The 11,456-nt window shown below is 38.0% G+C and overlaps 1 protein-coding gene across 1 annotated transcript; it reads right to left on the bottom strand.

Moving 5' to 3' along the window:
- Nucleotides 1-915: 915 nt before the first annotated feature.
- pax9 (paired box 9) lies at nt 916-9,393 on the bottom strand. The gene is made up of 4 exons (XM_026933675.3): nt 9,180-9,393; nt 7,960-8,592; nt 5,829-5,968; nt 916-1,866 (listed from the first exon to the last, which is right to left on the bottom strand). Exons 1-4 carry the CDS (start codon nt 9,181-9,183, stop codon nt 1,612-1,614), a joined length of 1,032 nt encoding a protein of 343 aa, XP_026789476.1. The 5' UTR covers nt 9,184-9,393; the 3' UTR covers nt 916-1,611.
- Nucleotides 9,394-11,456: the final 2,063 nt, after the last annotated feature.

Raw genomic sequence — 11,456 nt, 5'->3', positions numbered from 1 at the left:
CTTCTACATTTTAATTTAGGAACACAGGAACATGGCACATGTGCAAGGCACAGACGAGCATTTAAAAATGCTGATCATTATACATCATAAGAAAAATGCCTTCAGCATTTGTGCTTGTCTTTCTTAAAATCGTGTGCTTAGTGCATACATTTTCACAGCCTTATGTTAAAATGACCTTTTAATGATGTGCTTCAGTTTATTTTTTAAGCAAAATAGATTAGTATGCACTATGATTATATCTGTGGTTATAATGTGGTATAGTCAAACCCCTTATATGACAGATTTATGTTTTAGTATACAACATGAATATACATGCAGGTGTGTGGGAGCTCTGGAGAACACGTGAAAAAAGATATATTGTTTAGTTTGTTTAAAGTTGTTGTAAAAAACAGAAATACTTTAATTCAAACTTTCACTGTCTGTAGTAATGATCTGTGATTGCTTAAAAGTCTAAACTCAGGGCCTAGTTTGAGGAAGCTGCCAATATCTGGAACAAATCAGAGAGAGCAACAATGACATTGAAATACTTGGCCGCTGAAACCAAAAGTGATGTCAGTACATTTGTCCTGTCAAATGAAATCAGCTTACCAGCATCAGACCAATATGAATGTTAACCGCATTGCAACTTAATTTGCTTATTGATAAACCGTGAACTTTAAAACCAGAAATAGACAATATAGCACATTGGCTCAGTTGATAATTTGATAGTATCACAAATATGGAATTTGATATGCATACATTATACTTAAAGTATACTGTTATATATTCTGTAATAATAGTATTACTACTACTATAATAATAATGATAATGATAATAATAATAATAATAATAATAATAATAATAATAATAATAATAATAATAATAATAATAATAATCTGTATGTGATAAGGAACACTTGGAAAAATAATCCATAAATTGAGGTCTGTCACTTGTCTCATTTAATAAGATACATTCAATTTCATTGTGCAATGTTTGGAAGTGTGCAGCTTCACTGGTCATTAATGTAGCATGAATGAATGCTGATGGTGTCAGAACGTGCATCACTGTCTCTCACTGGCTCTGCTTGCATTGATGTGTAATAATTGCACAGCATTCAACGTACCTTACAGACTAATAAATAAATGTAATAACTTCTCCCAAAAGCTCGGGTATACATTAGAAGAGAAGTAAAATTGGTATCCTAAAATGGTATGTTTATCAAATTGTGACAATAACAAAAGCAAAACATCTGAACTTTAGTTATTTATAACACCCTGAAACACTTAAATGCAGACTGACCGGTTCTGTTACATAATGCTTATTCAGTATATATATTCACAGAAAGAACATCACTGAAGTTGAGCTAGCAATAAATCCTGTTGATGAGGAAGGTTCATTGTGCTCTGATCTGCAACATGGTCTATGAGGACACTCTCCTCTACACCACGGGCAGAAGGAACTAGCACTGACTCTTTCTCACTAGCAAACACGGAGTTTATGGAGATTAAACCAAGGAAGAGCTGGAGTCCTCAGGCAAGTCATTCATAAATATATCAGAGGGCTGACATTAGTCCATCCAGCAATGGCTTTCTGGGAAGTCCTGTCCCACATATGCTGTCCTCCTGCTCTAAATCAGAGAGCAGAGGCAGTGACGGGGTGCATGGAGTCCCGGGCGGCTGCCGTACTCTTGAAAGCCAAAGGAGCAGTGATGTCACAGCTGTGGGGAGAGAGAGCACTGCCACTGGGTGGCTGCCATGTGGGGCCGGTCACATAGGCCGACGTGGTGCCGCTGTACCCCATGTAAGGCGACACTTGGGTGGGAGGATGGTAGGGATGGATGCTGGGAGCTGTGACATAGCTGTTCACTGTGGGCAATCCATTCGGCGTCTGTGAGTGTGAAGAGAGTCAGAGTGAGGCATAAGTGAGAGATATTCTATCATAAACAATAAAAATGAGAAAGAATGAGTAAACAGCAAAAGAATAGAGCCAGAGGCTTGGAATTGTACAATTTAGTCAGACGGAAGGATAAAGAATGATAAAATGCATAAGATGTTCTATGAAAAACAGAAAGCCAGTATAGAAAGAATACGAGGAATGTTTGGCAGAAAGGTTTTTCAAAACATATCTGAAACAGTTTTTTTTTTTCAAAACATATCTGAAACTACCACTTGTCCACTTATCCCACCCTTCACCTACACAAAGTACTCAAAGAGAGCTTACTTAGGTGAGCAATCTGGATTTATGTACAAATTTCAGAACTATAAAACACTGAGGCGACATTTCATATCTGGTTAAAAATTCACACATGCATTGCTTGATAAGTCCACATTAAAATGCAACTTTGCTGTATGTAAGCAAACCACACCAATTAAACAAACTAGAATGAAACAGAGTAGACTATTCTGATGTTTTTTTAATGTTAGACTAGCTGTACACTGATTTAGACTTAAATTTCTTGTCAACCATTTCCTCACTCGGGTTTCTCAGAGCACTTTCTGGGGATTTTCAATGCCTTACTGTAATCATGAAATTAATGTAAGCCATACGTATAGGCTTACTACAAATGACTACAGGCACTAGAACAAGCATATAGGCTTGCTTCATAAGGCCACAAGCATATAAAAAAATTAGGAGCAAAATTATCAGTGTGTTTTAAGTAACCTGCTTGATTTCTCTCAGGTAATAACCACAGCTACTGAAATAAAATACAAGGAGCCGACACACAAGTTCACAAGATTATTAATAATAATAATAATAATAATAATAATAATAATAATTTACTTTCTTTTCGAAAAATACAGTTTTTCGGACTCTCTTTGACGTCATATACTCTACGATTGACTTTATACAGGCGCAAATAATTGATGAAATTAGACAAGACCCTTTTATTTGTTCTTAGCTGAACAGATGCTTTCTGCTTATTCTTCTTCTTCTTCTTATTCATATATTAGTGCTATTGTTCAAGAGGCTGAAATCGTTGTTTTTTGTTAGGTTTTTTTGCTTGTTTTCTTTTCGTTTTTGCTTTTGTTTTATTTTTTTTATTTTTTTATTATTATTATTATTTTGCTGTTCTTGGTTTCCCAGTTGCATGGCAGCACACGCTCATCGTTCCATGGTAGAGCGAGCATCACACTGAACACTCTCTCTCTACCAGGTAAGATGATCTGAACTTTACGATGCTTTTGGGAAACTGAACGTGATGTAGGCCCTGAGTAATGTGTGAAAAACAAATGCATATAGTAGTAATAATAATACAACTGTATATGCTATATACATTAATAACATATATTGATATATTTAATAATAATAATAATCATCATCATCATTATCATCATAATTACTCGTAGACTTAATTAAGAACAATTTAGCAATTAGCCTGGTTTTTCCCTGAAAAAAAAAATGTTTTTATCCTTGTCACGCTAATCTTTGATAGATACGCGGAAGTGCATTACTCCGGAGCCTTTGGCCTCTTTTATGTAATCCCAGTTTATTCGTAATATCTGGCCATTTATCGTCAAAGACATCCCCAAACACGGGATTAGTGGCTTTTCAGTGTTGCATAGCATAACTCTATAGGCAGTAGACAACTATTAGACTTTGAAGTCACTTGTTCTGAAGAGTCATAATGGCCTGGGAGTCCAGGCAGCGCTCATGCGCCGGTAATAAAGATTTATTCCGTCGTATTCCACGAGACATAAACCTCTAATCTCCTGTAATAATCGATTAATCAATTGCCTCGCGGCGTTCCAGTGCCTCTCTCCTCCCATCGATGACAGACATAATCAATCCCGCTTCTCTACTCCAGCTCTATTATTATTATTATTATTATTATTATTATTCCCGCTTCCAAAGCCCAGAGCCTATGCAAGGCCGCATAGTACCATACCAAATAGTAGCCTTTATCAAAATAATACACCACCCGGGTTGGAGTACTAGGGTAGTGTTTTCCATACAGATTAGTACAGAAGTGTTTGGTGAGAGGTCGAAATGCGCAGCCGCTCAACAGAAACTGTCCTGACATACACACACACACACACACACTCACACACTCACACGACTTGCGGCAGTGACAATGCGCTGTGAATCGGAGCGAAAAAGGTTCACCCTATGCATTTGGCCTCATGATAATTATTCAAATATTACTAAATAAAATTGCACAAATTCACACAGAAACGTTCGTTTATATTAGGACGAAAACTACTACGGACATGAGCACAAAAAGCGACAGACGCTCCGACAACCAAAAAGCCAGAATCTGGTGACTTTCTGTTTTAAAACGTCATCATTTTGCCGTGTGTGTGCGCATGTGTGTGTGTGCATGTGTGTGTGTGTGTGTGTGTGTGCACCGCCTGGTTTTACTTGGTTGGAACAACTGACAAACAGAGCTCGAGAAGAAACACATCTCTTCATCCCCCAAAAGACGAAAAAGCTATGTAAACCACTTTACAAACAATAATAATAATAATAATAATAATAATAATAATAATAATAATTTTGAGTGGGTATTAAAGTGCTTGGCCTTCAGTGAGTTCATTTATAATAAAATGATAAATCAAGACATTTAAGCAATATTTAAAATGAAACAGAGGGCATGCTAGAACTATTATAAATATATATTTTAATAACTTGAATGCTTTTATCTGTATTCTATGTTAACATCAGTAATGACGAATAACTTTCTCTATTGGTAGAATCAAAGATTCTTCACTAAAAGTAAGAAATGTTTGGAAATGTTCATCAAAATTCATCAGAGAAATGACGCCCAGTGTAATTTCATGTACAGTTGCTGATTTATCGATCCTATTTAGATATGCATGCAATAAGATGCACAGTTTCTTTTTTAAACAGTTTAATAAAAACAGATAAATTGTTTTTTTTTCTTGAAATTAAGCAATCTATGAAATAATTTAAAAATGCATTAGTTATTAAATTATCCAGGGTTATTTAATATGTTGTGATGACGTGAAGTATGTTTTTGCACAGACACTGACAAGCAAGTCAATCACAAGTATATATTATATTAGACGCTATTAAAATACATTCAGGCCATTAAATACATAGACAGTATATGGATTATGATTAAACATAATCAGTCTATGTCGTCATATGCCCATTTCATTTAGCGGCACATGCCATATATCAATGCGTGTGACTGATTGGTTAGGTTAATTTAAGAATTGATAATAATAATTATTATTATTTCACTTTCTGGGGATTTTCAATGCCTTACTTTAATTAATCATTAATCATGAAATTAATGTAAGCCATACTTATAGGCTTACTACAAATGACTACAGGCACTAGAACAAGCATATAGGCTTGCTTCATAAGGCCACAAGCATATAAAAAATTAGGAGCAAAATTATCAATGTGTTTTAAGTAACCTGCTTGATTTCTCTCAGGTAATAACCACAGCTACTAAAGTCGCGGCTGAAATAAAATACAAGGAGCCGACACACAAGTTCACAAGATTAATAATAATAATAATAATAATAATAATAATAATAATAATAATAATAATAATAATAAAGGTGTCTAAATCGTAGTATCAATGTGTGAGGCAAGGTCTCTAAGGATGGGTCTAGGTCATAGGGGAGACGCACATAACTCCATAAATAATACCCCCCTCCCCCCCTCACACACACACACACACACACACACACACACACACACACACACACACACACTGCAATTTCTGTCTGGAATTACTGATAGTCTGGAGTACTGATAGAATTGATAGTTGTTTTTTTCACAACCGCATTTTTATTCTTCCTTTAATTTTAAAAGGAAGATTAATTAATTATATGATTTTTTTTTTTTTTTTTTAATGACTATTATTATTATTTTACCTGTGAGTATTTCGCGTCAGCATCTAAGTGAGGCTTATCCACGCCATTGACTAATGGAGAGCTCGCTGACGAGAAATTACTCCTGCTTATAGCGCTCCATTCTTCTAGTTTGGCGCTGGGAAAGGACGCACTGTCACTAACTGAGGGGGGCAAAACACACACAAGGAAGATGGCAGTGAGAGAGGGCACACGTGGGCTCCAGCACAACAGCTTCAGCTCCAGCCTATAGTCTCCCAGTCCCTCTATCCCATTCCTGTTCATCACACCGCTGAGTTAGAGGAAAAGCTGCAGGCTCTTCCAGCTGTCATATCACAGTGTTTTACCTTTTCTGAGCTGAGCACAGCGCCTTCAGAAGCTTGACTGTTAAACAATCAAACATTGTTTTCTGATGAGAGGAAATAGCCCCCAAGGATACGTCTATTGTGAAGTGCACTCCTGAAATGTTCTGCTACATGCTGTGTGAAGTGTGTGTGTGTGTGTGTGTGTGTGTGGGGTGCACTGGTCAAACCTTGCTTGCAGCATACTGGAAATATAAGGCGCTTCTTTCGTGTAATGACCAGGAACACTTACTGAGCTTCTTCCTGTGAGGCCAAATTAGATTTACTCTAACCGCTTTAGTTTTGTCCGTGATGGATATTATATTATACATGCTTTCTAAAGGTTGAAATTGGAAAAGGAAGGCCACCAGGGCTGTAACACGAGAAGGGGGGGAGTATAATAAGAGTGGTTTGGTCGTTTCCCCCTCGCGAGATGAGTGTATTCTTATTATTTTACAGCAATTAAGACAGACAAAAATGTGTTTAATTAACACCTGCAGTGTTTATATAATTCCAGCTGGACACACAGAAATGAACGCTGTAGGTGTTAATTCAGCGCCCTAGGTGTTAATTCAGGACTGAGGATTCTGCAGTTTGCTGTTCTGTGTGTAAGTGTGTGTGTGTGTGTGTGTGTGTTTTGGCTGTACAGTCCTATATGGGTCTGTGCTCCAACTGACAAACCAACCAAAGTTCATTTCTCTCTATCTCTTAAATCACTCAAAGGATTATTTGTTGTTGTTGTTTTTTTTTTTTTTTTGTACTTCGTTACATGTATTAATAAATGGACTGCGTTGTGAAGCAGTAGTCTCAGCACTAAAACGTCTAACTCCACATAGTGTATATTATACGTTACTCCAGCTTTCAGAACCTGCCGCAAACATCTGCGAATCATTTGGAAACGCATAAATTGTTTATAAAGTCTGCCTTTGAGAACACATTCCTCGCTGGTATTGCTTGTTCGGTACGAATATGTGCGTCGCCTTTGAAAAGAGTCGTGCTGATTAGATTGATTAAATGTGAGCTACCTGGGCTGAGGCCTTTGGGAAGACCGACATGCTTCTGTAATCACAAGGGACCCGAGACAGTAGCTACATTTCACAAACCTGTTCTCTCTTCAGCTAAAAGCTCCATTTGCAAAAATCATCGCTGGATTCAACGCGGACATTTTTTCGTCTCAGTGTAATTCATATAGCTAGTTAGGCCTATCTCTGAGACGCCCGACATGCTACTTTTTTAAAAATTATTATTACATAGTTCAAACACAGTGACGTAACTGTAATGTGCTGTGACATCTGAATATATTTTACCTCTATGCATACTTCATGTTGATTTAAAAAAAAAATCTCAAACAGGCAGTGTAGTCTCAGTTTTTTTTAATTATGTAACCTTCAAACACCACATTTGATTTCTGCTTTTTTTCCTCTTTACCCGCTTATAATATTACTGCAAATCACTCGGCCATTTGCTTTTAAAGCAGCCATATGAATTAAACTGAATTAAAATATTTCTTTACGACTGCACGTAGAGGAATATCTGAAAATAATCACAAGGCCATTTTCCGATGTGAATTGCCTTATTTCCATATAATCTCTCTTCTACTCTCTGCATAAATGCGGTATTTCACTTAAACAGTGTTATAGTGCTGTTAAGACACTGAAGTCTATAGTTTGTAACTTTTATAATCTGCTCTCTGCTAACCAAATTACCGTATACACACGCACATACACACACAGAGACATACACACACACACACATTAAGTTAACTGAGGCAATAAAAAGTAGTTTCCATTACCAAAAACTGAGAGTATGCTTACTTTGCTGCTCCGTTATTGATCGAATGCCAAGTATATCTGTGACAGAATGAGAAGAGGGCCATATTCTGTGCATAGCCATATGTCCCGGAAGAGCGGCCATGCCAGGGGGAGTTGGTACTTTAGTCCCTGTGGCTGCGATCGGAGTCGGATAAGAGTATAAGTGGTTATAGGGCAGCGTGGGCTGCGGCTGAGGGTGAGAAGTCTGCTTGCTCGGCTCATACTGGCTCTGCTGCGACAGATTCCCGATCTTGTTGCGCAGGATCCGGCTAATCGAGCTGACAGAGGGCAGATTGAATTTGTCACACACGCCGTCGGCCAGCAGTCTGTCCCGAATCTCCCAGGCGAAAATGCCCGGGTCCCGCTGCTTGTAAGTCCTAATGTGCTTGACTACGGTAGGGGTGGTGACTCGCGGCTTGCTGCCGCCGATAGCGCCGGGCAGAATGGAGCCTGTCTCGTTATAGCGGGCCAGAATCTTGCTCACGCAGCCATGAGAGACCCGCAGCTGCCTGCTGATATCACACGGCCTGATTCCCAGCTGTGCCAGCTCTACAATCCTGAGGCGGATGGCGTTGGGTAGCGGTCTTCCGTTTACAAACACACCGCCGAGCTGGTTCACCTCCCCAAAGGCTGGTTCTGTAAGAAAAGGAACCAAAAAGTGTTAAAAGTTTATCTGCTTATCGAAGCACTGAATGTGTTAAAAGCTGGACGTTGGTATGTTTGCGCTGCGAAGAACAAATGGTTAAATCTAAGGTGTCATCAAGCCTTAAATAAAGGCCTTGAATTTCCAGCCTAAGCATATAGAGCAGTCTAGTCTGGTATAGAGCAGTCCCATCTGCACCTTTGTTTTACATCACACTCTAGCAGACAGTAAAGGATTGGTGTACAGTTTAATGTCGCATGGACTAATGCAGGAGTGGGTTTACTAACGCGCGTCCTTTACACACTCTGCTCCGTATTCTAACACTTTGTTTAGAATGATCAGAATGATGTGTTTGCCCGAATCAAGCACACAGCACATTCATATACTACTCCTGCCCTGGTAGGAGCACTAAGCACGCGAGTGTGTGAACGGTAAAACGCCATTTTACGGGTACAGTGAAAGTGAATCACTTGAAGCTATCCTGCGATCTGAAGTCTCCATCTCATGACACTAATCTTAGACGGATTGTTTACAAAAGCTCCGTATTCAGGAGGAAAAAAAGACACACGCTTGTTCTTACCCATTGCGTGTACGCCTCCGATGACAAACAGAAACCCCGACAGTGATGTCCTCTGAGCGGCTTCGGGTCCAGTTTAGGTCTCTCTAGGCCTGCAGTCGAAGCGAGGAAAAATCGATCGGCTGAAGCAGAGGTGATAGCGATTAGTTGCGAGGGAGGCAAATTCGCGTTGTGTTTCCTGATGGCCAGGAGGACAGGCTTACATTTCAATCCGCGGCTGTGATGGGACGGCCTTCCAAACTTTTCTCCAAAGCAAGGACAAGCCGTCCAATCAGCATTCGCCTTTCTATTGCACTCTTCAGCTATTGGTTTAAGAAGTTTGACATGACAAGCCGGCGCAGTGCTCACAGTTTTCCTCTTTTCAGCTGGAAATAATGCAGCGTTTCGAATTTGTTTAGCGACTTCAAAATTGTAAGAGCTGGAATTCTGTTCTTAGAAGCATGCTTAAAGGTGACATAAATTAGACAGAGAATGAAAGAATTGAAAAAAGGTGACACAGGAATATAAATAGGCTATTGATTTTTTTTTTAAATGAGAAATTTGACATTTGTCCATAGGATTGATATTCATCGAATTCATAAAAGGATTGCACTAAAATTCATCGAACTTTAGTTTAATAAAGCAGGGTTATTAAAAAAACCCTGAACATCAGCTGCAATCTGTCAAAATTCTACATGGATTAGGTTTAAGAAATCCTTATCTGAAGCTATAAATTATCACCTTAGATATGACTGACAGAATTGTGTTTTTGTTGGTTATTCTTATGCAAAATTAAAATATTTCCATTTCTCCTGATCATTTTTATTAGGCTATTTAAATATTAACTCATATTCCTGCATCTAACAAAGCTTTGTTAGACAGTTGTTCGTTCATGTAACGCAAATGCAGTGTGTGTTTTGTTTTGTTTTGTTTGATATTGTTTGTTTCCTGTTTTGATCAGTGCCACTGTTTTTCTTTCGAGCAGATCATGGGGCAGTGTAAAGGTCTTTCTGAGGCCCTGGTGTCAGGTGTAGGAGACTATTGTTCGCGCGCACTTCAGTCTATTTAAACAGTCTGACAGTCTTTGCATAGGGTGCCTAAGATGCTCGTGATTCATCTGTATCACTGTTTCCTGTTTACCCAAGGGAACATTTTCACGGGCTTCTATCGCTGTTTGATTTGCTCTTTCCCGTCTAAGTATGTCTTTTTTTCTGCTACACGGGTCACTTTACACTCTAGTGGGCACAGACAGGTACACGTTAACTTAAGTGTTTCCTCTTCAATATTTTTGAAACGACTAAATTTGATTGTTATGAATTGCACTTATTTTTGTCAGATATCTGTTTTATTGCGCTAAATGACTGCGGTTAAAGCCATCACATGGTGCTCCTCTCAAAATAGTTTGAAGCGTTTCTCTCTTAGAGCTGCTGAAGGGAAACACACAGTGTGTTGTGTGCTCTTTTAGGTTGGCCAATTTTCATATTTTATTTTGCGCTTCTAAAATGAGTGACACAACACAGCAGGCAGATTAGACCTGTCTCATGCGCGCGCTTTCGGATACCTCAGAGCTGGCACGCCTCAAGATAGAAATAAACTTGAGAGACAATAATTTAGTTATTTAAAAGAGACTGATCTTAGGCCTCAGAAGGGCTTCTAAAAGATCTTAGGTTTTTTTTAAATGTTTGTGTTAATATAGAGAATAATTTGCATGAATAGTTAAGGGAAATTAAAGCTGCAGTCACAGGTAGTGGAGCGCAGAGAAGCATGTGAAAGAGACAGCCAGCTGTTGCTTCATTTTTACTATTTGCAGGAAGCTTTTGCATTAAAACAACGATGTTTTTTGTATTTAATTGAAAATACACGAAGTATGAAAACGTCAATCATTCACTATAATAATAATAATTCTATTATTATTCTTATTATTCTTATTCTTATTATTATTATTATACCATATAATGATATATATATATATATATATATATATATATATATATATATATATATATATATATATATATATATATATATATATATATATATATATATACGTGTACTTATATAAATAATGTGTGAAAGAGTCTATATAGTCATTATGTAAATAACGTGTAATAGCTTAGAATTTATCTACTTACAGATACATCAGGAAACCAGTTCAGCGCACATAATGTCAGTACATCATCCGATAGATTACCATTCACAGGCAGCTTGCATGCTCGCTCGCTGGGCTGTAGTGTGACAGTGTACAGTTTATACCCACTGTAAGTGTGATCATCACTACTGTAACACCAGTGTGTTCAGCAC

Source organism: Pangasianodon hypophthalmus, chromosome 10, assembly GCF_027358585.1.
Source record: "Pangasianodon hypophthalmus isolate fPanHyp1 chromosome 10, fPanHyp1.pri, whole genome shotgun sequence".
NCBI classification, from domain to species: domain Eukaryota; kingdom Metazoa; phylum Chordata; class Actinopteri; order Siluriformes; family Pangasiidae; genus Pangasianodon; species Pangasianodon hypophthalmus.
This window is presented reverse-complemented; position numbering and strand designations above follow the sequence as displayed.

Bases quoted from the DNA above. Each gene is read 5' to 3' on its own strand.
- pax9 (XM_026933675.3), bottom strand. The intron at 5,969-7,959 runs GTAAGCATACTC...TGCCCCCCTCAG, and splicing joins ATCAATAACGGAGCAGCAAA to TTAGTGACAGTGCGTCCTTT. The intron at 1,867-5,828 runs GTAAAATAATAA...TCACACTCACAG, and splicing joins CTGACGCGAAATACTCACAG to ACGCCGAATGGATTGCCCAC.